Below are 26,918 nucleotides of genomic sequence, written 5' to 3'. Positions count from 1 at the left end.
ACATGGGAGACCTGGGTTCAAATCCCCACTCGGTCATGAAGTTCACTGGGTGACCTTGGAGGCCAGTCACTGCCTCTCAGCCTAGCCTGCCTTACAGGGTTGTTGTGGGAATTAATTGAGGGGGGAGGGGAGAACCACGTCCACCACTCTGAGCTCCTTGGAGAAAAAGGAGAAATGCTAGGAAATTCAGGGCAGACATAAGAAAGTCCTTCTTAATGCAATGCATAGTTAAATGATGGAACTCACTGCCGCAGGAGTCAGTGATGTCCACCGGCTTGGATGGTTTTAAAAGAGGACTGGACAGAGGGGCTGTTGATGGTTATTAGCTACAATGGCTATGGTCTGCCTCTGAATCCTACTTCCTGGGGATCCCAAGTGGGGAGAGGGTTGCTCTGGCGCTCAGGTCCTGATTATGGGCTTCCTGGAAGAGGTGTCCAGTTGGCCACTGTGAGGACTGGATGCTGGACTAGAAATCGGCTTCTTTTTGACTGAGCCATCCCAGGACTCTTCCTATGTTCACTGTTGCTTATTGGGCCAGAAAGGAAGTGCCCCCACCCTTAGAATATTCTTTAGCACGGGTTGGTGTGAGCAACGAGATCCAGCGCTCTCCTGCCAAGGAGGCTCGTGGCCTGGCCCTGGGACAGCTTGAGCAGCTCCTTCTGCACCAAAGAATCATGCAAACCTAGAATTGTAGAGTTGGAAGGGCATCTAGCCCAACTTCTGCAATGCAGAAATCGCAGCTAAAGAGTCCCTGACTGATCGCCGTCCAGCCTCTTGAAAATCCTCCAGTGACGGAGAATCCACTGCTGTGGAAGGAGAATCCTCCACCGTGGAACAGATCCTATGGTCAGAAAGTTGTTCCTTGTCAGAATCTCCTTTCTTGCCATTTGAATCCTTTGGTTTGGGTCCAGCCCTCTGGAGCAGCAGAAAAGAAGCTGGCTCCATCTGCTCAGTGAGAGTCCTTCAGATATTTGAAGATGGCTATCATATCACCTCTAAGTCTTTTCTTCTCCAGGCTAAATATAACCAATTCCCTCACCCATTCCTCAAAAGGCTTTGGGCCCTTGATATTCTCCATCACCCTCCTCTGCCCACCTTCCAGCTTGCCAATATCCTTCTTAAACTGCAGGGCCCTGAACTGCACGCCGCACTCCAGGTGGGGTCTGACCAAGGCAGATCTGGACACTAGACTTCTTCTGAAGATGCCTATCATAGAATTGTAGAGTTGGAAGGGACCCTGGCGACCATCAAGTCCCACAATGCAGGAATATGCAGCTGTCCCATACGGGGATCGAACCTGCAACCTTGGCATTATTAGCACTGTGCTCTAACCAGCTGAGCTATCCTGCTTGCACCTCTCGGTCTTCTCTTCTCCGGGCTAAACATACCCTCTCCCCTCCAGCATATGTTCCAGGTGCCTGGTGGGGAGGGGGCAAAAGACGAGAGCCACCTTCCTCCGCTGATCATCTGTTTCCCCAACAGCTTGGCTGCTCCATTCATTCTTGGCTTTACAGTTCCCCCCCTCCTCCTCCTTCTGGGCAGCCGTCAATATGGCTGGTGGCATCTGGCAAGCGCAGAGACTTGGCTCTCCTTCCAAGAGACACACTCATCACACGTCCAGCTCGGAGCCGATTCCCTGGGCCCCGACCCCGGCTGCTTTGGGGTTGTGAGCTTTTAAAAGTCTGGCTGCCTCCCTCACCAAGCAGGGAATAAAATAGCTCTTCTCTCACACTCATACTGGAGTCTGCTTGGAAGAGTCTGGCTTGAGGACAAACGGGTGCGTCTGTGAACCATCTGAGGACATGCATTTAAACTCCGGAACTTGCTCCCGCAGGATGCAGTGGGGAACACCAACCTGGATTCCTTTAAAAGACAAATTCATGGAGGAGAAGGCTACTAACCATGATAGCTATGCTCTGCCTCTGGGCTCTTCTTATGTCCTGATGGAACCTCCAGGCCCAGTGGCAGTCTATCTCTATTTCCAAGTTCTTAGGGGCATTTAGCTATTGTGGGAACAGGGTGCTGTGCCAGATGTGTCTTTGGCCTGATCCATCAGGCTCTTCTCACGTTCTTACAGCTCTTGCATGCTGGGGAGATGCTCAGGTGTTGGTGCTCCCCCCACCAGCTAGCGGGGCCCGGAGGTGGGTGGAAATTGCATGTGTCCTCTGAGGTGGACAATGCGCAGGCTGGCTCGATGATGCAAGAGGCGGTGCAGAGAGAGGCCTGCGCTCCGGCCTCCCAGCTGTGGCAAGAGCACATCTGCGCAGGGCTGTTGACAAAGATAGCTACGTGACTCCCAGGGGGGCGGCTGAGAGAGAGGCCCGATGCTGCGTGGAGGCGGCAGTCACAGAGGAAATTCCCCTCCTTGTGATTACAGAACAACTTCCTGCCCTGGGGCTGGGCTGGCTGGAGTCAGCTTCCGAGGCAGAACAGAGCAGAGCAGAGCGGAGCAAATTGCAATAGCAGTGAGGAGCTACTCTTCGGGGTCAGAGCTGGCGAACTCGGGGGCTTATCTCGGGGGCCGGGCTCAGCCCCTGGCTGCCCAGGGCAGGCAGGGAAGGGTGTGCCTCTGCCCACGTTCGAGGCACCAGCAGTGGGCAGGTGCCAAGGAGGAGACCCCGTTGCTGGCTGCCGTGCTCAAGAGCAACCACTTTCTGACAGCAGGAGCCAAGTAAGTCTCCGCCGGAAATGATGAAACGCAGGATTTGAACTCAGAGTTGGCAGGAGATAAAAGCTGACTAGCTGGGCCAGGCACTGGGTTGGGTTGGCTCAGTGCACTGCCTCCGGCTGTGGTCACTTGGCACCTCTGGAAAGCTTCCCAGTACAGTGGACGCTCGGGTTGCGAACATGATCCGTGCGGGATGCACGTTCGCAACCCATAGCGTCCACAACCCTCAGTGACGCATCTGTGCATGTGTGGGTTGTGATTTGGTGCTTCTGCACATGCACAAAGTGCAATTTAGTGCTTCTGCGCATGCATGGCAGCCAAAAGCCAGAAGTAACCCGTTCCAGTACTTCCGGGTTTCGGTGGTCCGTAACCTGAAAAACCGCAACCTGAAGCATCTGTAACCCGAGGTATGACTAGTGCTCCTGTTGCCCTTTGGCTCTAAGCATCTGATATTGAAAGATACACTGCCTCTGAATGTGGAGGGTTTATTTAGCAGTCACAGGTGAGAACCGCTGACTAGGGTTGGGTGATATATTTATATATCCTCCAATTTGCAATCCTTGGCATAGAACAAGCGGAAATGTGGACAAGCCCAAAGAGGTGACATGGTAGAAGTTTATCAAATGACACCTGGCATGATGAAGGTGGCTCAGGTGGTGTTAAAAATGCCAAGGTTGTGGGTTTGACCCCCGTATGGGCCAGCTGCATATTCCTGCATTGCAGGGGTTTGGGCAAGGTCCCTTCCAACTCTGCAGTTCTATGATTCCATGGTGAAAGTGGATAGAGAGAAGTTTTTCTCCCTCTCTCATAACACTAGAACTCGTGGACATCCAATGAAGCTGCTGGATGATTTGGTACAGAGGAAAGAAAGTCCTTCTTCATGCTCTGCATAGTTAAACTGTGGAACTCCCTCCCACAGGGGGCAGTGATGGCCAACAACCTGGATGGCTTTAAAAGAGAATGAGGCACATTCATGGACGAGGGGAAGGCTCTTGAAGGCTACTAGCTATGGTAGCTATGCTCTGGCTCCACAGTCAGAGGCAATAATGCTTCTGAATACCAGTTTCTGGGAACTGCAGGAGGAAAGAGGCTCTTGTGCTCAAGTCCTGCTTGCTTCTCCATGGAGCATCCGGTTGGCCACTGTGAGAACAGGATGCTGGAGTAGATGGGCCATTGGCCTGATCCACCAGGCTTTTCTGATGTTGTTCTTTGTCTCTAGCATCTGGTGTCCAAAGTTACACTTCCTCTGAGCATGGAGGTTTGATTTAGCTGGCCGGGTTCTCCGTGGTATTAAAACTGTCTTTTAAAGCAAGAATGGAGGATCCCTGTTGGGCTTGTCTTTGCATTTGGTTTCTGATTCAGAAGCAGCCCCACCTAAAGTTATAGGCAGCAATGCTTCTTTTGAATTGGTCAAGGGGGTGGGGCATGTCTGTTCGGCTCACTTGCACCTGGCATAAAGAGGTCCAGCAGGTTTCTGCGTGGTTTCCAAAACCTGCTGTACATGGTTTGACCCGAGGCAAAAGGAAGGTGGAACAAATTTGTGTTGCACTCTGGGGTGTGAAATCCCATTCTGTTTTCTTCAGACTGAGAACAAGGAGCTGCCAGCTCCTGGTTGCCTCATAGAAGCTTCTCAGTGCCAGCAAACTGGAAGAGTTTTGCAGCTTCTGATTCTATTTCCAGATCAGCGGCTACCACTTGCCAGCACGTGCCAGCAAAGGTCACCTTTCATTGTCCTTGGTGGAGAAAGAAAGGCAAGCTGGACTCCTTTTGTCAACATCCTGTCTCGTATTATTAGAATCACTGGTCCTGGGCAAGGTGGAATTCTGAAGGAAATGGGAACAGGAGCAGAAAATGGCTAATGTCTGCTGATTTGTTCCTTGTGTGGGACAGAAATCAGTCCAGTGAATGCTATCCACATTCACTGTTGTGACTTTCAGTCTGCAAATGATATGTAATTGGTAGTGTTCCTCTCCCCTGTTTGCATTGGAATCAGTGGCGTAGCGTGGGTTGTCAGCACCCGGGGCAAGGCAAGTAATTTGCGCCCCCTAACCCATGGATTTGCGCCCCCTAACCCGTGGATTTGCGCCCCCTAACCCTAACCCCCAGATGTTGCGCCCGGTGCGGCCGGCCCCCCCCCTGCACCCCCCACGCTACGCCACTGATTGGAATTCCTTTGCATCGAAACAAATAATGCTGATTAATTGATTGATTGATTGATTGATTGATTAACCTACTATATATTTTGGAAAGTAGTTTGTCTGTCTGTCTGTCTGTCTGCCTGCTCTCTATGTGTTTGGACATGTCTTGGGATAATGTTTCCCCAGTGTGGCATGATAGTGCCTGAGACAGAGGAGCACTTTTTCCATCTATGTTTGAATACCATCTGATGCCATTTTGAATTGAGATACTGTTGTTGTAGTAGTTGTAGTTGTAGAAGAAGTAGTAGTAGTAGTAGTAGTAGTAGTAGTAGTAGTAGTAGTGGTTGTTGTTGACCTTTCTCCCAAAGGAGCTCAAGGTACCATGCATGATTCTTCCCGTCCTCATTCCAAAAGGAAGCCAAAACTCATTTTGGGTGGGTGTCCCACATTTAACCTCATTTAAACTTTAAACCTCTAAGAGGAAGTCCAGCTATCAGAGTCCATGGCTTGGAAGCAGACCCTTTTCCATTCACAACACCTGGTTTTGACTGTGCTTCCTTTTAAATGCTGATTTTCCTTGGCAGGTTTTTGGAAATCCCATTGAAACCCCAAATGGCTTGGCCTGATGGGTTCTTTTCTGCATTAACCCCCAGGGCAGACTCTGAAAAGGGAAGTGACTAGGTTTGGTTCCTCTAGGTCAGGGTGGTCCAACTCTTCATACCAAGTGGGCCACAATAGTACTTTGACACAGAACCTGTGGGCCACACACAGCCTGGGAGGGGGAGTGAGGCCAAAATTTTAGCTAAGAACCAAAAGTGTTCAGGTATAATACCAGTCCATAATAAGAGATGGAGATCTGGGAAGAAGACTGGTCACTGTTGTCATAAAACTTATTCGACAAAAGGAAACCCAACCACTGAGAATGATGTTGTTACATAATTAGATACGTAACTGGTGATGTCAAATTCCAGAGAGTGAGATGAGTGTCTTGGTTTTTTGCCAGAAGCTGAGCTGCAGTCAAATGAAAATGGCATGTGTGATGTACAGAGTCTTCCATGTGACTCTTAATGGAGGGAGCATTAAAATTAGAGGCTTCCCTGCCCCCAGAAGCTTACAAATTAAATTGTGTTTGAGAGGGAAGCAGCAAGGCGGCAAGGCAGATAAGAAGGAAGGGGAGACAAGAGAGAACTTTGAGCGGCTGCAGTTTCAGGTTTTCAAGCTTCCATTTTGTTGTGGGCAGCAATGAAGGGGCCTGAACTGTAGGCCTCACAGGAAAGGTGTTGTTTGTTTGTTGGTTGGTTGGTTTTTAGGAGGAAGGAACCGAACATTTACTTGCTTGGAGCTAACTTCTGTGAGCTCATGAGTGCTTGCAATCCACTGGATTCTCGTGGCATGCACATAATTTATTTATTGCATTGACACCCACCACAACCCTGTGAGGTAGGTCAGGCTGAGAGGCAGGGACAGAGCCCAAGCTTCATGGCTGATGGGGGGATTTCAACCCTGGTCTTCTAGTTCCTAGCCTGACACTCTAGCCACTATGCCACACAGCCTTTTGAGAAATTATTTTATCCTATTTTACATTGCGACGTTGTACTGAGCCACTGATAGCCCTCTCCTCCTCCTTGAATTTGTCCAGTCTTCTTTTAAAGCCGTCCAAGTTGGTGGCCTTTGCCGCCTCCAGGGGGTTCCACAGCTGAGCACGATAGTCTTTGGCCTGTTCTGAATATTCCAAAAATTCAGCTTCCTTGGATGTCCACGAATTCTACAGTTTTGAGAGAGGAAAGGAACCTCTTCTCTGTCCAGTTTCTCCATGCCGGGCATAATTTTATAAACTTCAGTCAGGTTGCCTCTTTTACTTGCATTTTCTCTGAACTTAAAAACTCCCAACTGCTGCAACCTATGTGCAAATTAGTGTGGTGTGGAGGGGGAGGAGCAGGCAATGAGGCCATCCACCAGCAAGGAAGTGTGAGTGGGCTTTGCATGGAAGTGAAAGCGATATCCAGCGGATGCTGGGGGCCAGATATCAGGCTACCACAGACCCCTTGCTTCTTGTAGACTTCCAAGCGGCATCTGGTTGGGCGGCGCTTTTGCTCAGATCCAACAGGGCTGCCCTTATTCCCTGTGGCCGTTAGGAATGGACCTGCCATGTTCAGAGGAAGTCTATCCCTGAACACCACTTTCTTCAGGTAGGTGTGGTGGCTTTTGCTTCCATTAATATTTTTTTAAAAAATAATATCTCGAACGACTTATATTCAAAAGAATTTCAGATCAGCTCATGGAAAACAGAACTCCGATACAGCAGGGTAGAGTCTCAGAATGTTATACAAACCAGAGGTCTGGTACTGTAGGGAAAAAATAGGTTGCAACATTTGGGACTTTTTTTGGCGAGTAAGAGGCAACACGATAGGCAAAATTATGCCTGGCATGGAGAAAGTGGATGGAGGAAAGTTTAACGCTAGACATTCGATGAAGCTGAATGTTGGAAGATTCAGGACAGATAAAAGGAACTTCTTTATGCAGCGCAACGTTAAACTGTGGAACTCACTCCCACAAGAGGCAGAGATGGGCACCAATTTGGATGGCTTTGAAAGGGGATTTGGCAAGATCATTAAGGAGAGGGCTGTCATTTGCTAAAAGCCACAATGGCTGTGCTTTGCCTCCACAGAGGCAGCAATGCCTATGAATGCAGAGGGGGAGGTCTCTTGTGCTTGGAGTCTGCTTGCTGAATGACAGTTTGGCCACTGTGAGAGCAGGATACTGGACTAGCTGTGCCATTGGCCTGATCCAGCAGGCTCTTCTGATGTTCAAAAATGGAGATCCAATGCAAAAAAAAGCCAGAAACTCTAATCGACATACATTATCAAGTATAATCTCACAACAAAATACAAAGTGTAGGTCAAATGCAGCGCAAAAGAAAAAGATCAAGCAATATACTGTACCAGGCAAAAGGCAAAGGCAAAAACCAAATAAGTGCTCATTCACACTTTAACTTGACCCATATTTTGATTGGATTGTGTATCGATTAATTCCACTGCGTCTGAGAGCTTTTATTGCCGTTCCACTGCTGTGCCTTGTGAAAATCAGATCTTACCTGCTGAATCAGATCTCATCAGATGCGTGGAAAAAACTGGAGAGGGATTTTGCTTACTTACTGAGCTTCTGATTCAGCGGGTAAGATTGGATTTCCACAAGGCACAGCTGCAGAACATTGAGGAAAGCTTCTGGACTCGGGGGAATTAATTGGGACGCAAGGAGATCAAAATACGGAGCAAGCAAAAGTGTGGATGAGCCCTAAATCTCAGAATGCTAGGACTGTAGAGTTGGAAGGGCCCTGAAGGGTTATCTAGCCCAACCCCCTGCAATCCAGTGAATAAAAAGCAGATGCTGTACAAAATAATAAAAATAAAATAGTATACAGGAATATTAACAATAAAATCAGAGAACCTTTCCAAATAGCACTATGCTCTCAATTCTTACGTTCTTCTGCTCCTTACTCTTAGGTTTCTATGCGCCTGCTAAATCCCAGGAAACCCAGAATAGCCATTGTTTGGTAGCCAGGCATGGGTTAAATGCAGCCGGCTCTGCTATTGGCTCCCCTCTCTCCCTGCTTAGAGTTTGAGCTGGGAAGTTCCGCAAGGGTGATGTAATGGGGTGGCCCCCCTGCAGGTGACGTCAGTCACTGCTGCTTTGGCATTCCCCTCCTCACTCTGGAAATGAGGTGGGGAGGAGAGGAGGGGGCTGAGCAGCAATGATGCAATGGAGCCTCATCACACAAGCCACATGGACCAACTCAATCTCCCCCTCTGGCAGGAGCGTTTCTTTCATGGGGGTGGGATGGAGAGTCCGGGAAGACCCTCTCTGCCCGGGGCCACTAGGAGAGATCAAGGGGTGCATGAGGGTTCCTGCTGGCTTGTGATGGATCCCCCAAATGCCAGCTGATTCCTGGCACGTTCACACCATGAAACGGGGTGCCTAAGAAGATAAGAGCCCTCTCCCGTCCTGTGGTTTCTAGCAACTGCGATTCAGAAGCATTGCTGTCTCTCACCAGAGCACAGCCACCCTGGCTAGTAGCCATGGAGAGCCCCCTCCTCCTCCATTGATTTGTCTAATCCTCTTTTAAAGCCATCTGGGGTCGCTGCCTCCGTGAGGTCAGCCGGGGTGGCACCCGCAGCGTGCAAGGCTATTGTGCAGAACACCTGCTGGGTGGCGCCATCCTTCTGCAGGTGCCTCATGCTAGGAGAGGCGTGTAAGTAACTTCACCAGTGAACACAGAGGCTTATAGCAAAAAGCTGGTCCCCTCAGGGTACTTTCTGCCCTTGGGGAGGGGGCAATTGCAGGCTTCTTGTGCTGGAAGAGAGGGGGGGGGAGAGAGAGAGAGCTTCGCACGACAGCTTGCCCGGATGCCTCCTGTCACGTAAATCCATTGCACCAGCGGCAGGCTGAGTCACACTGAATACCTTTCCGCAGAAACTCCTGCTGCAGGCTCACCACTCCCAGGGTTCGTACTTGGTTGGCCAGCCGGCGAGGCAGCCACAAGGAGGCAGGCCTCAGACAATGGGAATCGTGGCTGGCCTAGGTGGCGCTGGTGCAAGCAAAGACCTCCCTCTCCCTCCCCAAATGATATAGACATGGAAATTAACTGCACTGTAAGAAGGTGGCAGATTAGTAAATCAAGGCAGGTGTTTTCCCAGAGAGTGGCCGGTCCAGAAGCCTTTTCTTCTTCCTCTGCCATATTCTGGAAAGTCTCGTTTTTAAATCTCGGCATGCTTGCAAAGCACAGATGCATGTGTGCACCCTAAGTTTGGGAGGTGCACCTTTTTATTGCCAGTGACACCTGTAGGTGTTTTTTTAATTGTCAGAGGCAGTGTGGTGTAGTGGTTTGAGTGCTGGACTATGATCTTGGAGACCAGGGTTCTAATCCCCACTTGGCCAGGAAGCTCACTGGGTGACCTTGTGGGACAGTCATGCTCTCTCTCAGCCTAACCTACCTCACAGGGTTGTTGTGGGAGTTGATTGAGGAGGGGGAGAACCATGTACGCCACCTTTGCAGAGTGTTCAGCTAACTCCACCTTTTGCCAACCTGGGCCCTTCCAGCTGTTTCAAAGGACAGTATGTTCATCCCCTGGTGCCACTGCTGATGGGAGTTGTAGTCCAAAACCTAGGAAGGACCTAGGTTGGCCAAAGGTTTGGCATATGATTGCGCAATGCTGGTCTCCTGCATGAGAGTCATCACTGCTCAACTCAGTGGGCCTTACTTCCAAGTAAAGAGGTGTAGGGTGGCGCGGTTCTGTAAATCTGGCCAGATGGTTGTAATCCAACTGAGATCCACTTGAATTGGTCTCATCAAAAGCAATATACTCTTTTATTTCAGTGCGTCTGTTTTGAGTCTGTTTTGCGTGGGACTAGTGTTGGACACAACATATGTCATATTTCATGTGGAAGGTGCTGAGACTTACCCTTTTCTGAACAATTATAATTAAATACTTTCCCTGATAATTAAAAGACCTGCTGCTGTAGGAGGTAATAGAAAGAAAACATGTGTCACCAGGCTAATAAAATAATTCACAAAAAGGTCACAGAGCACCCATTTAGCATGTGGATGGGATCCTGGGTTCAAATCACAGCCGTTCTAGAGGATCTCAGCTTGACTTTGGAGACTAGCTGCTGGTCAGAGAAGAGGACCTTTGGGGCTAGATCAATCCAGTTCTGATTCCCTGGAGAAGTCCCCAGGGCAAGTCAGGTCAGTTGTTTCAGAACCACGGAGAGCTCCTCATGAGCAAGTTGCTCCCTCAGGGTTGGATGTGAACCAGGGCCTCAGCTCAGTTGGCATTAAAAGAGAACTAGTAGACAAATTCATGGAGGATAACACTATCATAAATGGGGAAAGTTTCTGTCATGCTTTGGGGCTTCCCATAAGCATCCGGCTGGCCCCTGTGGGAATAAGATGCTGGACTGGAAAGGTCCATGGCTTGATGCATCACAGGGGTTCAGCTTTGGGCCCCTCCTGATTCTATGATCCGGCAGGGCTCTTTTCACACTCTTAGACCATCCTTCAGATTTGCAGGATTTGTGAGTAAACCTTAGGAGCAAGGTTGCCGATAGGAGTCTTTCTGCTCAATTGAAGGGTGATAGTGGGTCCCCAGGGGTGCCTGCTTGGCTGCCCTGATCCACCAGAAGCAGGGGGGAGGACAAGCCGAGAGGGACATTTGACACCCAAATGTAAACGGAGTGCTCAAGGACAAAAGGAGCGTTGCAGACAGAGGCAAAACCAGCCTTTGCAGGTGGCCACGTTTCAGGAGACACCCGAGCCCTGCTTCTCCCTTTTCAGATTGGCATCTCCAAACCGAGAATGAATCAGAGAGCAGCTAAAAGGAGACGCAGTGGGAAATGCCCTTGGGATAACTGGGGGACTTTGCCAGAAGCAGAGGCTGTTTGAGAATACAAGAGCCTGCTAGGTTACGCTAGTGGCCCATCTAGTCCAGCATCCCATTCTCCTGGATGCCTCTTTGGGGAAACCTGCAAGCAGGACCCAAGAAAAAGGTCAGGATAGGAATATAATTAATAATAATGCAAATAGCTGCTGATTGAAAAGGGATCCTGGTAGAAAAATGAAAGTGCACTGAGAGCTCTGTCTGTGTTGGAATAAGGTGGGACCCAGGATGGTTAGACTGGGAAGGTTTGGGAAGTTGGCACACCCTTCATCTGTCCTGAAGTGGGATCTGAGCCTCCCCTCAGGGCTGGGTCTAAGGCTGCCCTTGTGGAGGTGCCAGTAAGGGGGCGTTTCTGTGGCTTGTTGCTGATCCCATGCCACAGTGGCGTGAGAACACATGCAGTGGCTTTGCAACCTGTCAGACCCAAACAGGAAGCGAATCTGTCCCATCACTTCCTCCTTTCCTCAGGGGAAATCCCCACCAGCCGTTAGCTCAGCCCTGCCTGGTTCCTCCCATGCAAAATGTACATAAGGAAGGATTGGAACCCCACATTTTTTATCCTCATCCCTGGCATCTAGACTGCCCCTGACTCTGGAAATTTTGTTTAGCCACCAGCCGGACACACAGACACCCCAATCCCCTTCTCTCCCATTAATCTGTAGGATCCCCATTTGGAGTCTCTTCAAGGACTGCCCCCACCTCTTGTGGCAGGGAGTTCCACCGGTGAATTCCTGCACTGCAGGGGATTGGACTAGAAGGCCCTTGGGGATCCCTTACAACTCTGTGGTTTCATGCTGCATGTGAAGAAGCATTTGCTTTTGCCCACCCTGGATCTCTGCTGTCCTACTGCCAGCTTGGGGGGATCTTTGAGATTTCTAGCTGACCACAGTCTGAAAAAGGACGCTGGGTGAGATGGTGGGGTGGAGAAAGCCTGTGTGCACGCACACACACACCTCAGTCTCCCAGAAGTCTAGAACTGAGCACCCTAAAGGAACATACAAATCATAGAATAGTAGAGTCTGAAGGGATCCCAAGAGTCATGTAGTCAGAACATTGGCCCATCCAGCTCAGTGTTGCCTGCACTGATGGGATAGCAGCTCTCCATGGTTCCAGACTGAGCCGCAGTCAAGCGTAGGTCAGCAGTAAAACACCCAGTGTCAATGAAGTTAACTCTCTATTCACAGCAAGAAAAATATCGCAGGCCTTGTAATCCCACCAACTCCTTCCAGTAGGTCTTCCCCAATGAGGCAGTTGCGAGGACTGATGGTTCCCACCTTCCCCACAGCTGCCTAAGTCCACCCCTCTCCAGGGTTGTCCCCCCAAGCAATCAGAGACTGAGACTGCCTCTGCACACAACCAATCTCTGCTCTGCTCTTTTCATGTCTCTGTGTGTTCTAGGAGACCCACAGGGACGGGAGCTGGTCGCAGCAGGAGGGGGAGACTCCCTGGCTTCCTCACCAGCCTGCCTCATCTCTGCCTCTTGGCCCTCCTGCTTCCCAGCCTCCGCTTCTGCCTCTGCCTCTGAACCCATCTGCCACAGTCTCTTCTTGCTCACTAAACCCTGTTGCCTCTTCAGCTTCTGACACCTTCTCCTCCCAGTCTGCTTCCTCTTCTCCTTCCGACCACTCATGGTCACCCGACCACCAATCCACTGGCTCTGAGCCTTCTTCCCTGGGAGTTCCCTTGGGGGGGTGTCCTTAGCTGGTGCCTCCCACTACTCCTCTGCCTCCAACCAGTCCTTGACACAGGGAATATTCCCAGCCCTGCCTTGTAGATGCCAAGGATTGGACCTGGGACCTTCTGCATGCAAGGCAGAATCATTGCCACAAAGAAACTCATCCCTCTCACCATCAGAAAAACCCAGCTGTTCCCAGTAATAGCTGGTCCTTGACGGCAGACAGTTTGCTCTGCCTGCAATCAGCTCTGGCACCCCCTGCTGTTGGGTTCCCTGCCTTCTACCCTATCCTGTCTCAGTGGGTTCCAGCCACCATCACGTCTGACCTTCTGGTGTAAGGAAAGTTCTTACAGTATTTGGACATGTGATTTTGGGTGAGTTTTGCCTCCTCATTGTTGGGGAACTCACCCAGAAAAGTGTCACAGTTCTTTTGCAAGCCAGGAAATGACCTCGACGAAGGTTCATAAGGGTGGAAAGTAGAGTTGCTTCCCTAAACGTTCAGTTTCAGAGACGGAAACAACGGGTGGCATGTTCAGATCCCTGGCCTTGTTTTGCCAGCCTTTGACGCCTCTTTGTTGCCGCAAACAAACTGCACCTAGCCCGTCTCTCTGCCACCCAGCCAGCCTTTCAGGGTTGCCAGGGATTCACCAACCTCTGTGCCAAAGAGACAATTTCATGGTGCATATATTTTGAATGTGGCTGGCAGTCACAACCGGATTGTCAGACGTCACCAAATATTCATCAGTGTTCAGAGTTTTTGAAGAGCTGAGCCACCTCTGCCTCCTTACCACAGCTTCCCATAAAAACTGCCTCCTTCTCTTCTCTTCTCTTCTCTTCTCTTCTCTTCTCTTCTCTTCTCTTCTCTTCTCTTCTCTTCTATTGTTCCTGCTTTGCCTTTAACCGTTAGCCCTCCCACATACCTCAGGAAGTCATTTTAAAACGAAGCTGAGTGTTTGGAGATTGCAGTAGAAGTATTTCTTCACACAGTGCGTAGTTAAGCTACGGAACTCCCGCAGGAGGTAGTGATGGCTGGATAAGAGAATTAGACAAATTCATGAAGGATAAGGCCATGCTGGCCATGTTTTTTGGTGAAGACATTTTGTTTCTGTTATAATGCATATAAAACAGAGAGAACGGTGATAACAACAGATGAGAATTCAAAGATGATAAACAAAACTGTAAAATAGGCACGTAGAATAAGTACATTTGCACATGGGCTAAAATAACAAAGTCCAAGTAAAAAAATATTAGCGTTTTCTGATTATTAAGTCTAGTTTCCAATTTGCCAGGCTGGGGACAAGGATTATCATGAAAATGATGTTTCTGCTGTAGACGTCATAATTCAATGCCTAATCATATAAAAAGTGTCTGGAGGTTCTAATCCCTGTGGAAATCTCAAATTATGCGTATTTTTCTCCATTATTCCAGTGTGAGAGGTACCAAACGTCCAGTGTAAGATTTGGGGCCATTTTCCATTGAGTTGCAGTTACTGTTTGAGCTGCCGAGATCATATATGAGACCCGTTATTTAATTTTGGACAATAAACCATGGTTTCTTTAGGAATAACCATCTGCCAATTTTAAAAAAAATAAAACCAAAAAACTTGCACCAATTTACAGCACCACTATAAATGATATGTACCAAGTTTATTGCAACCTCCCCAACAATTAAGTGATATAGAAGAAAGTGTTTTTGATATCTGCCAAGGAGGGTAATACCTTCTGTGACGGCTGTGTTTGACCTCCATTGTCTCTGAATGCCCATTGCTGGAAATTGCAAGTTGGCATAGCATTGCTATTGCACCCAGGTCCTGCTTTTGGACCTCTCATTCAGGCATCTGGCTGGTCATATTGCTGAACTATGATGGGCCCAATCCCCTGGATGTTGTAATGAGCCCAAGGATCACGCCAGCTGACAATGAGAGGATTCCCCTTTGTCCTAGTCAATTTAATGCTTTGAAAAACGTCTTGACCATTATTTGACCGGCTGAGGCAATCATTTCCTCAATCAGTCAAATGCCCAGCCTGAAATCCATGAGTCAAGCTTAGGGAGTGAAGGGGTTTATTTTATCTCTTGCCCTGATATCCTACCTTTCCAACAAGGAACTCCAGGTCGTAATACATGGTTCTCCTCCCATCTCCACTGTATCCTTAAAACAGCCCTGAGAGGTTGGTTAGAGAGTGTATGGCTGGCTCAAGGTCATCCATGGCTGTCTGGATTTGAACTCTGGCCTCCCAGGTCCTAGTCCAACAACCTAACCACTATGCCATGCTGGAAGAGCATTACAGTAACTCAATATTAAGTGGATCTGACCCAAAGGGACCATTTCAGTCTTTTTCCAAACTTTTGGAAGGGCTGCTGTGCACACATTGCTCGGTTGAGGGCGAAGGCCATCTGTTAAGATGCTTGAGGCTGAAGCTGCAGTTGGTGCAGAATGCTGCAGCGTGATTGCTGACAGGAGTAAGGCCTTGGCAGCATATAACACCTGTGCTCCAAGAACTGTGCGGCTTGCCAAATTGCTATTGGGCCAAGTTCAAAGTGTTACTATTAGTATATAAAGCTCTTAACAACCTGGGACCAGTTTACCTGTGAGATCGCCTTACCACATCTATATCCATTTGGCTGCTTTGATTTGCAGAACTGGCATTGTTACAAGTGCCACATAATACCAGACTCTCCCAGTGTCTTTATTTTCCAGGGACAGTCCTGGATGTACAGAAGCCGTACCGGTTTCTGATGTGATCCTGGAATGTCCTGCTTTTCCTTAGGACGTCCCTATTTTCATCAGAAAAATGTTGGAGGGTAGGGAGTTATGTGACCTCTGAACCAAGAAGATAAGTAACTACAGTCATACCTTGGTTTTCGAACAGCTTAGTTCCCGAATGTTTTGGCTCCTGAATGTTGCAAACTCAGAAATGACTGTTCCGGTTTGCGAACTATTTTTGGAACCCAAATGTCTGACGGGCTTCTGAGGCTTCTGATCGGCTACAGGAGCTTCCTGCAGCCAGAAGCTGCAATTTGATTTTCGAACATTTTAGAAGTCGTACAGACTTCTGAAATGGATTCCATTTGACTTCCAAGGTACGACTGTATGCAACCTTTAGAAGACATCTGAAGGCAGCCCTGTATGGGGAAGTTTCTTAACGTTTAATATTTTATTACGTTTTTATATATGTTGGAAGCTGGCTAGAGTGGCTGGAACATAGATAATAAAATTATTATTATTATTATTAGTTGTTGTTGTTGCTGTTGTTGGTTGTTGTTGTAAAATGGGACGTCCCTATTTTCATTGGAGAAGTGTTGGCGGTTATATAATACCCATTCTGCATTTGTAAGAAATCTATATCTTAGTGTGGCAGCACTTAAACTTTGGAACTCCCTGCCTCTTGAAACCAGGCAGGCCTCTTCAGTGTACCCTCTTCAGCGCCTGCTAAAAACATTATTGTTTGGGCAAGCCCATCCAGATGTTTAGAAAGTTGATGCAAGCCTCAATCTGTTTTTAGTCTTTATTCTTATTTTAACTTTTTGGGAGCCGTCATGGAATGAGTTAATAAATATGGGTCCCGGGGCCTGATGTCTCTCTCTCTTGCTGTCCTTGCAGGTGCTGCGAATGTGGGGCGTCCCTTTCCCACCAGTACTACGAAAAGGATGGACGCCTCTACTGCAAGAAGGACTATTGGGCGCACTTTGGGGAGCTCTGCCACGGCTGCTCAGAGCAGATCACCAAAGGGCTCGTTATGGTAAGAAGAGAGAGTGGAGGGATCTCCTCTAGCCCAAATGCTTTGCTGAAATGAAGACATTCTGTGTCTTTGGCATCCTCATGATCTACCAAACCAGCCTCTGCGTCAAGAAAGGAGACAAGCTTTGTCTGGCATGGCTTCCTCTTGAGAAATCCATAGTAGCCTCTAATATCAACACATTATTTTCTAGATGCTCCCAAATGGACTCCTTAACCACCTGCCCTAGAATTTTGCCCAGTATAGCCATTGGCTCTTACACTGGCTCCCAGTATGTTTCTGAGCACAATTCAAAGTGTTGGTGTTGACCTTTAAAGCCCTAAACGGCCTCGGCCCAGTATACCTGAAGGAGCGTCTCCATCCCCATCATTCTGCCCGGATGCTGAGGTCCAGCGCCGACGGCCTTCTGGCGGTTCCCTCACTGCGAGAAGCAAAGCTACAGGGAACCAGGCAGAGGGCCTTTTCAGTAGTGGTGCCCGCCCTGTGGAACGTCCTCCCATCAGATGTCAAAGAGATAAACAACTACCTGACATTTAGAAGACATCTGAAGGCAGCCCTGTCCAGGGAATTTTTTTAATGTATGACATTTTTATGTCTTTCTAATCCTTGTTGGAAGCCGCCCAGAGTGGCTGGGGAAACTCAGCCAGATGGCAGGGTACAAATAATATATTATTATTATTATTATTATTATTATTATTATTATTATTATTATTATTATTATTATTATTATTATTATTATTGGGCTGGCCTGCCTGAATTTCCCAGAGCTGTTTTCCTTTTCTGTTTTTGAAAAGCAGGGGCAATCCCATCCCACTCCTTTTGCCCATCTCCAGTCTACAGGCCCCTCACCTTCTCTCCAAAAATGCTCAAAAGAGGCTCTGAAATAACCCACTGCAAACCCCTCTTTAGACTTCTTTGTTCTGCAATTCCCAGGCTGAACATAGTTCCCCTAGCAGAAGAAGACAGAGGCCGAAAAGGAACTGAGTGGTTCCTATTTCCTCCAAGTCACCTCTTAACTCAAACCACAGCCAGCTGCACGTTACCTGGTGTCATAGTTCTGGGAATTAGGTCTTATGTTGTGTTCTTGGAGGGGGACACATGCCCCCTATAGGATCAGACTTGCAGTGCTCCTGGATTCCAACATGTCACTGACAGTGAGCCCTTCATGATATGTGCCTTTGCAGGTGCAGTTTAAATCCAGGCTCAAAAGCAAACGGACCAAGCAGGGCTTGCTGTCAGTGCAGATCAGCTGGTCGCCACTGACAGCGAGCCCCTCCAAAGTTATCCATCTGTAGGTGCGGATTGAATTTAGCTTGCAGCTGCCAATGGGCAAAGTGGGGCTCCCTATTGGTTCCTGTTGATTTGTTTCAGAATTTAAAAACCCCTCTCCATAGAACTAGAGAAACGGAAGAGATGTAAATATGTAAATACAGTGGTACCTCGGGTTACATACATTTCAGGTTACATACACTTCAGGTTACAGACTCCGCTAACCCAGAAATAGTACCTCGGGTTAAGAACTTTGCTTCAGGATGAGAACAGAAATCGTTCTCTGGTGGCAGCGGGAGGCCCCATTAGCTAAAGTGGTGCTTCAGGTTAAGAACAGTTTCAGGTTAAGAACAGACCTCCAGAATGAATTAACCCGAGGTACCACTGTACATGTGTCTGTTTCCCTCCTAGGTTGCTGGAGAGCAGAAATATCACCCCGAATGTTTCAGCTGCCTGAACTGCCGGGCGTTCATCGGCGATGGAGACACTTATGCGCTGGTGGAACGGTCCAAGCTCTACTGGTGAGAGGGGAGAACAGCTGGGCTCACTTGCGGGGGGGGGGGCAGTGCTTGGGCAGGAAACAGGCAGAGAGAACCAAAGGGACAGCTTTCATTATTGCAGGCTGCAACTGGAGATTTCAGGCTCCGCTGTGGAGCCTTGTCCCATATCTGAAGAGCATCAGCAGAGCCTGGTGGATCAAGCGAATGGCCAATCTAGTCTAGGCTCCTGCTCTTGTAGGGGCCAACCAGATGCCTCAAAGCAAATCCTGAAAGCAGGATTCGAACACAAGAGCCCTCTCCCCTCCTGTGGCTTTGCTGCCTCCAGCTATGGAGGTGGCTAGTAACCATTGGTAGCCCTCTCCTCTATGAATTTGTCTAGTCCTCTTTTAAAGCCAACTAGGTTGGTCATTATGTAACTTGTAAACTGCCATGCAAAACAACATCGGTTCCTCCACTTTAGCTAATTTACTGATCCAAGTATTTGTTTCCGGTAACATCAGTGCAGCTTGTTTTCTCTAGGCTGCAGTTTTGTGCTATTTCCAAAACTATTGGTACTGGGATATTTTACCAGAACACAGCAAGCCTGTCACATAGACAGCTTCTTGAACACTGAGGGCAGCTGGGGAAAGTGTGGAATTAAATTACATCTTCAAATAAAATGTGTATGGGTTATTATTATTTTTAATTGATAGATATTATTATTTCTAATAGTTTATAATATGCTTTTTTTTTGGAACCATTGTACTTAAGTAATCACATGAGATGTTGTGAGCCACTTTGGGCACAATTTTGTGGAAAAGTGGCATACAAATAATCAGATGATGATGATGATAAGAGTTCAAAGGCACATTTCCAGCCAGGAAGAAATGCTCAAGGAGGGTGTGGGGGAACACCAAGGAAAGATTTGGCCTGGTGGGCAGGAGAATTGAAGAGTGCCAGGCAAAGAGGCCTGCTTTCCCTCACCCCGCTCTAGAACCCTCATTCGGAGGAGACCTGTTGGAACATCTCAGGAGCCTCGAGTTACGCAGTTCACTCCATTTCTCATGGGACATTCGGGGCTCGCTCACCGTTTGAGAACGACTTCCCTAGTGCCTGACCCTTCTCCTCCTCCCTGCCACAGCGGACACTGTTATTACCAGATGGTGGTGACACCAGTGATGGACCAGCTGCTCCCAGAATCCCCCGGCACCCGGATCCCGCACACGGTCACCCTCGTCTCCATCCCGGCCTGTTCTGATGGCAAGAGGGGCTTCTCCGTCTCCATCGAGGCTCCACACGGAGGCTCAGAGCACCCACACACTGTCCGCGTCAGAGAGTAAGTACAGCCCACCAGGCGTCAGGCTCTTGTCTTGCCCTTGTTCAGGTGATGTGGTTCACCTCAAGGAACTGCCCACACTCAGCCTCCACGGCCTTCTTATTTTGATCGTTCCAGTGAATAATAGCCAACACAACTTGAAATCTACCAAAGCTTTCCATTTCAAATGCAGTTTTAAATTTATCATGTTTTCCTGTGAAATTTTACAGGCAGCATTTTGAAATTTGCATGTTCTTAGGCTTCACAGTGCCTGCTGATTTGTTGCGATTCTCAAACACCAAATTACCATTGCATGTCAAATCCTAAATTACCATTGCATGTCAAATGCCAGATTACCATTCCATGCTGTCTTATCTAATGCATTTGTGTGGCCCTCTCCAGACACTGTGAAATTCTGAATAATGTGATACGGCTGTTACAAAATTTTGGATACCATGATTTGCCATCTTTCAAATGATATCAAATATTATCAGGTGTTTTTGGTTAACATGCTTTATTCTTGTGTATTACTACATGCATATCCCATCAATTCCTCCAAGGAACTCTAGGTGGCACCCATGGTTCTCCTGCTCCCAATTTTATCCTCAGAAGAACCTTGTGAGGTGGATTAGGCTGAGAGACAGTGCCTGGTCCAAGGTCACTCAGTGAGCTTCATTGCTAAGAGGAGATTCAAGCACTGGTTCCCCAGATCCTAGCCTGACATTCTAAGCACTACACTGCACTTAATATTTGAAATATCCATTGGATGTTAAGTGAAATTGGAGCTCGAGGCTCCAGCAGCGTGTGTGGTTCCCCTGTACAGGGTGCCGAGCCAAGAGGGCACAAAATAACAACAACAACAACAATATCACCTTTTTTTATATGGGTATCTGCTGAGAAGAACAATAGACGCGGGTGGTGCTATGGGTTAAACCACAGAGCCTAGGGCTTGCCAATCAGAAGGTCGGCAGTTCGAATCCCTGTGACGGGGTGAGCTCTCATTGCTCAGTCCCTGCTCCTGCCAACCTAGCAGTTCGAAAGCACATCAAACTGCAAGTAGATAAATAGGTACTGCTCCGGCGGGAAGGTAAACGGCGTTTCCGTGCGCTGCTCTGGTTCGCCAGAAGCAGCTTAGTCATGCTGGCCACATGACCCGGAAGCTGTACGCCAGCTTCCTTGGCCAATAAAGCGAGATGAGCGCCGCAACCCCAGAGTCGGCCACGACTGGACCTAATGGTCTGTTGGGATACTGCCAGGGAGACAAAGTCCATCATGGCCCCAAGCCGTCTGCCGGACGATCCATCGATCTCCCGTAGGCACGCAGTATCAGCGATTAGCGACATGAGTTTCTAGAAAATATCTTGCCACATTCCAGAGGTCATGCACACTCTTATCAGCAGATAATTGACAGCAGAAGTCGCACTCAGGAGAGCATTATTTACAAGCTTTATTCAGCGTTGATCAGAACAGAGAAAGACATGACTGCCTGCGTCAGTGTCTCCGACAGAGAGAGAGAGAAACGAAAGCAAAGACACAACAGAAAAATCCTGTGAAAACAGGAAATATGCAGGCTGTGACACAAACATCCTGCTCCCTTTTAAGGTGGAACGGAAATATCCTAACATGGTCAGGGGTCCCTTTACCTTTACCTTACTGAGAAGATCCATTAAAAAAACAACTGCAACAAAATGAATTATTGTGAAAATATGAAATATTTAGAGAGGAGCAAATTTTGTCCTTTCTCAGGATACCATATTACCAAAGTCCAGCCTGGTCAATTGTAAATAAGAGATTGATGCATTGTGACATTGTGGTCCTGCTTTTTCCTTCGCTAGGAATTCTGGAGCCTGGTTTGCTCCTCTGGGACTTGGGTTTGAGGGGGTGCCCCCATATGCCAGCTTGGAATAATAACCCTTTTCTTGCCTCCCTCTCCAACACCCTGGAAACAGATTGAACCCCGACTGCATAAGTCCTGACATGAAGAACTCCATCCACGTCGGCGACCGCATCCTGGAGATCAACGGCACCCCGATCCGGCATGTCCCCCTAGACGAGGTGATGTTCTGGGGGGTCCTTTCTCCTTCATGCTTTTGAGAAAGTAGCTGCTGGATCCCATGCCTTGCCGGGAAACATCTGGGCTCCCCATAAGAACATCAGAAGAGGCCCTTGGCCCAGCTAGTCCAGCATCCTGATCTCACCGGGGCCAGTTATCCCTAGGTATCTAGATAGACTGCCTCTGGACCTGGAGGTCCCATGAGAAGAACCTGGCTGGTGGATTCAGGCCCAAAGGAGCCCATCTAGTCCAGCATCCTGTCTTTGCAGTGGCCAGCCAGGTGCCCTAAGGGGAAACCCGAAAGCAGGATTTGAACACCAGAGCCCTCTTCCCTCCTGCCATTTCCAGTAACTGGCATGGAGAAGCATCGCTGCCTCTGACTGTGGAGGCAGAGCAGAGCCATCCTGGCTATCAGCCCTCAGTAGCCCTCTCCTCTTTCATGGATTTGTCTAATCCTCTTTTAAAACCATCTAGGTCCCGGGCCCTAAGGAAGTTAGATTAGCTTCAACCAGAGCCAGGGCCTTTTCAACACTGGCTCCGGCCTGGTGGAACGCTCTGCCTCATGAGACCAGGGCCCTGCAGGATCTGATTTCTTTCCGCAGGGCCTGTAAGACACAGTTGTTCCGCCTGGCCTTTGGCTTGGAGCCAATTTGATTCCCTCCCTCTCTTTCTTTTTCCTTTTTCCTTCCTCCTCCTCTGATGAGGCTGCATTTTAATATTTTAATGTTTCAATATTTTAATGTTGTATTTTAATCTTGTTTTTAAGTTGCATTCATTCAGCTTGTTTTTATTATTGCTTGTTAGCTGCCCTGAGCCCGGCCTTGGGGAGGGTGGGGTATAAATAAAAATTATTATTATTATTATTATTATTATTATTATTATTATTATTATTATTATTATTATTAGGTTAGTGGCCATCACTGCCCCCAGTGGCAGGGAGTTCCACAGTTTAACTCTGCACCTTGCAAAGAAGTCGCTTATTCATGCCAACCTGGCCTGCCTTACTGTCTCCCCTCTGCAGATAGACCTGCTGATCCAGGAGACCAGCCGCCTGCTGCAGCTCACCATCGAGCACGACCCGCACGACATGCTGGAGAGCGGTGGCGGCAGCCCCCTCTCGGAGCTGCGAAGCCCCCTCCGCTCCCCCAGCCGCACCCCCTGCCCAGAACCGTCCGCCATCCGCCAGCGCTCCGTCATGTAAGGCAATGAGGCTAAGCAGCCAGCCCTAAATCGGGGGGTTATGCCTGTACCCCACCACTGGAGCAGTGATGGGTCAGGGATGGTGGGAGTTCAGCAAACCTGGGGGGCACCAGGTTGGGGGACGCTGGAGGCAGGGTTGTACCTGCTCTTTTTTGCAAAATGTATACACTGCTTGGTTGTAAAAAAAAATGCTCAAAACATTTTACAAAGAATATAAAACAATCAAATTATCAACAATAATAGTATTTTTAAAAATAATTTTACTTATAAGCTTTTACAAGATATACAAAAAAATCAAAAATTTGAAACACCACCAATCTTTCATATATCTCTTATTTCGGCTCCCGTCTTTCTTCGGTTCCTTATTTTTATGTTGTTTTTATCAACAAGAAGAATTAATAACAAAATAGGACGTTCAAAAAGTTAAAGTAGCAATAGACTAAGAACAGACTGAAACTCACACCAACTTTCTAAACATCCTGGTCAGCTTGTCTAAGCAAATATATATATATATATATATATATATATATATATATATATATATATATGCAGGTTTTGGTGTCTTCGGGTATCTTCCCGTGTAAGAGTTGGGGTGTCTAGGCGACGTTTCGACGAGGTCTCACTCGTCATCTTCAGGCTGGTGCTTTCGGCTTCTTGTTACTAGAACAGGCTCTGTTCTAGTAACAAGAAGCCGAAAGCACCAGCCTGAAGATGACGAGTGAGACCTCGTCGAAACGTCGCCTAGACACCCCAACTCTTACACGGGAAGATACCCGAAGACACCAAAACCTGCATTCCTGTACCCGTGAAAATCTACGAAAGCAAATATATATATATATATATATAATAAAAATTAGCAAGCTCTGAAAAGAGTGCAGCAAAGGCACCTGCCTGACTTCATTAGGCAGGGAGTTCCAAAGTTGTAGGCACTGCCAAACTAAAAGATCAGGTGCTTACAAATACGGAATGGTTATGATGTGGCACCTGTAACAGGGCCACTTCCGCTGAGCAAGGTTGTTGAGTGGGCATAAGGCAACCTCGCAGGTAAGCTGTTCCTAAAGTGTTAAGGGCTTTGTATACTAATAGTAACGCCATGAAATTGGCCCAGTAGCAAATCAGCAACCAGTGTGGATCTCTGAGCACAGGTGTTACATGTTGGCAAGGCCTCGCTACTGTCAGCAATCGTGCTGCAGCATTCTGCACTATCCTCAGCTTCCGGATCAGGTGCCAGGAGGCCCCACATAGAGCACATCGTGGTAATCTAGTCTTGGGTAACCAGTACATGAACTGCAATTCCCATAAACCCTTAACTAGCTGTGTTGTCCAGAAATCTATGAGAAAAAAACATGCTTCAAACATGCTCTGAAGGTACAGTGCCAAAGCAGTTGGGTGGGCGCAATTGGGGTGATCTTGCAGGTAAACAGGTCCCACATTTCCCCTTTCAAGAGGGCAGGAGTGACCACTACTGTTCCTCTGTTGTGCCCCTGCTGATGCCCCCTCTCTCTTTCTTACCTTGATCCTCTTAGGAGAAGCTGCAGCATCGACAAATCTCCCTGCTCCAGTTCCCTGGGCTCCCCTGCCTCGCAGCGGAAGGACATTGGGCGCTCTGAGTCGCTCCGAGTCGTCTCTCGGCTTCACCGCATCTTCCGCCCCTCGGATCTCATCCACGGCGAGGTCTTGGGCAAGGGCTGCTTTGGGCAGGCAATCAAGGTACCAGTGTGCCCGCTCTGCCCTTCCCCAGCTGGGCCTTGTCCATGGCTCGATCACACCAACCCCAGGCAACTCATTGGTTCTCCCCTGGCCTCCTCGCTGGCCCAAATAGGACTAATTTAGCCAGCTAGCCCTGGGGATCATCTAATGTTAACTGGATGGATTTTCCCCTTAAATTGATTTTGAATTCTGAATTTATTGTTATTCATGTTTTATACTGTATTTTATGCTGTTTTTTGTTGCATCAATTAAGTGTTTTAAATTTGTTGTTAGCCATCCTGAGCCCGGTTTTCTGAACCGGGAAGGGCGGGGTATAAATAAAAACTTATTATTATTTATTATTGATGATGAACATGCTTTGACATCACTCTGGGATGCGCGCACAAGATCTCATGGGGCCATCTGAGATCCTGTGAGATCTCGTGTGGGCTTCCCCAGCCTTCCAGATCCCACATGCTGAGCCCACCTTGCCCCCCCACCCCCCAATCAAGGCACAGAGCTTAAAAGCTCTTTTCGTGCTGTTTCTGCTTGGCTACCTGGCACAAAATGAGCTTTTGAGTTGTCTGCCTTGCTGCGGTTGGGCAATGCCTATTTAGTGCTCCAGCTGAATGGAGGAGTCTCCTCCCCCTTCCCCGCTAGCTGTGGGGTGGCTCCAAAGGTTTGGGTATGCACGATTTCCATGCATTTGTGGAACCCTTGGAACTGAACCCCCGCATGAGATGCGCTAATACTGTTAATGATGTTTTAAAGGTTTTGAGCTTCCTTTCTGGGCATGAAGAGTGGGCAGGGCTGGATTGAGGTTTGATGAGGCCCTAAGCCACTGAAGGTAATGGGGCCCTTTCTATGTCCAGCTGTCCTTTGTCAACAACAAATTGTCGCTGGTTTTTGTGTGTGTTGAATATATGCTATATGGTGATTTATGGACCTAATAAGTACCTAAAGCCATTCGCACATAACAAATAGGAGCCTACACAACACAAAACACTGTTGCTGTATGTAGGTTTTATTTTATTTTATTTTATTATATTTTGGAAATGTACATCCAGATTTTTCCCCTTTAAATTTTTTGGGGGTCCCAAGAGAGTGGGGTCCTATAGCTTGTTTCACTTATACGTAAATCCGGCACTGAGAGTGGACCACAAAACGTGTAAAGAAATAAATGCATCCTTTGGCAGGTGACGCACCGGGAAACGGGAGAAGTGATGGTCATGAAAGAACTGATCCGCTTTGATGAGGAGACCCAAAGAACATTCCTTAAGGAGGTAGGTCTAACCTAAGTATATTCCAGTAGCTGTGGAGTCTCCTCAAAACACCCTGCTCTGTTTTTCCCTTGATAGCTACCATAGAGTCATAGAATCATAGCATTGTCAAGTTGGAAGGGATCCCAAGGTATTCTAGTCCAGCCCCTGCAATGCTGGAATCACAGCTAGAGATCGCTGGCAGATGCCCATCCAACCTCTGTTTAAAAACCTCCAATGAAGGAGAGTCCGCCACCTTCCAAAATGTCCTTTCCTCTGTCAAACGGCTCTTACACTCAGAAGGTTCTTCTTAAGGTTTAGTCGAAATCTCCTTCCTTGTAACTTGATTCCATTGGTTCAAGTCCTCCCCTCTGGAACAGCAGAAAACAAGCTAGCTCCATCTTCCATCTCTCTCACGGATTGCCTGTATGTTGGCATTCCATGGCTGGCCCTTCCCTTTCAGAATGTTGGAGGGAGTCCCTTCTGTGAAGTCACAGAAATCCAACCAATTGGAGCCTGTATGTTGGCATTCCATGTCTGGCCCTTCCCTTTCAGAATGTTGGAGGGCATCCCTTCTGTGAAGTCACAGAAATCCAACCAATTGCTTGGGAGAAGCCAGCAACAGCCCTCATACAGTCTGAATAAATCTGCTAGGCTGCCCCTCCCCACCCACCCTGGCCCCAGATAAATTCTTGGATAATCTCTGCCACTCTGTCTTGGCCTGGTGGCTGACCCCCTTGTGGTTCTCTTCTGCCCTCCCTCCCCCAGGTGAAAGTGATGCGATGCCTGGAGCACCCCAACGTGCTGCGGTTCATCGGGGTTCTCTACAAGGACAAGCGGCTGAACTTCATCACTGAGTACATCAAGGGAGGGACGCTCCGTGGGATCATCAAGAACATGGTGAGGGCATCGGCAGAGATTACAACCTGGGTGACTCAGGGGCTTGGGAGACCCTCATTTGCACAACACAGGGGTTGGCGTCTTCTGCCTCCGCCATCCCAC

The 26,918-nt window shown here is 48.2% G+C and overlaps 1 protein-coding gene across 2 annotated transcripts in view; it reads left to right on the top strand.

The window, feature by feature from the left end:
- Positions 1–26,918, top strand: part of LIMK1 (LIM domain kinase 1) — a 38,070-nt gene that overhangs the window by 3,275 nt on the left and 7,877 nt on the right. Inside the window, exons 1-9 of one of the 2 annotated variants that reach the window (XM_081173010.1) lie at positions 6,894–6,995; positions 16,517–16,655; positions 18,333–18,442; positions 19,542–19,736; positions 21,665–21,770; positions 22,790–22,965; positions 24,495–24,678; positions 25,854–25,940; positions 26,685–26,816. In XM_081173010.1, the coding sequence (XP_081029136.1) occupies positions 6,955–6,995; positions 16,517–16,655; positions 18,333–18,442; positions 19,542–19,736; positions 21,665–21,770; positions 22,790–22,965; positions 24,495–24,678; positions 25,854–25,940; positions 26,685–26,816 (1,170 nt within the window). In that variant the 5' untranslated portion in view covers positions 6,894–6,954. Of the gene's footprint in view, positions 1–6,893; positions 6,996–16,516; positions 16,656–18,332; positions 18,443–19,541; positions 19,737–21,664; positions 21,771–22,789; positions 22,966–24,494; positions 24,679–25,853; positions 25,941–26,684; positions 26,817–26,918 lie in introns of those variants that run through there. The other variant, XM_081173009.1, reaches the window with a different exon arrangement.

This window comes from Podarcis bocagei, assembly GCF_964188305.1.
Source record: "Podarcis bocagei genome assembly, chromosome: 15".
Taxonomy (NCBI): Eukaryota; Metazoa; Chordata; class Lepidosauria; order Squamata; family Lacertidae; genus Podarcis; species Podarcis bocagei.
Note: the sequence above shows the minus strand (reverse complement) of the source record. Positions and strands in the feature narration are given on the sequence as shown.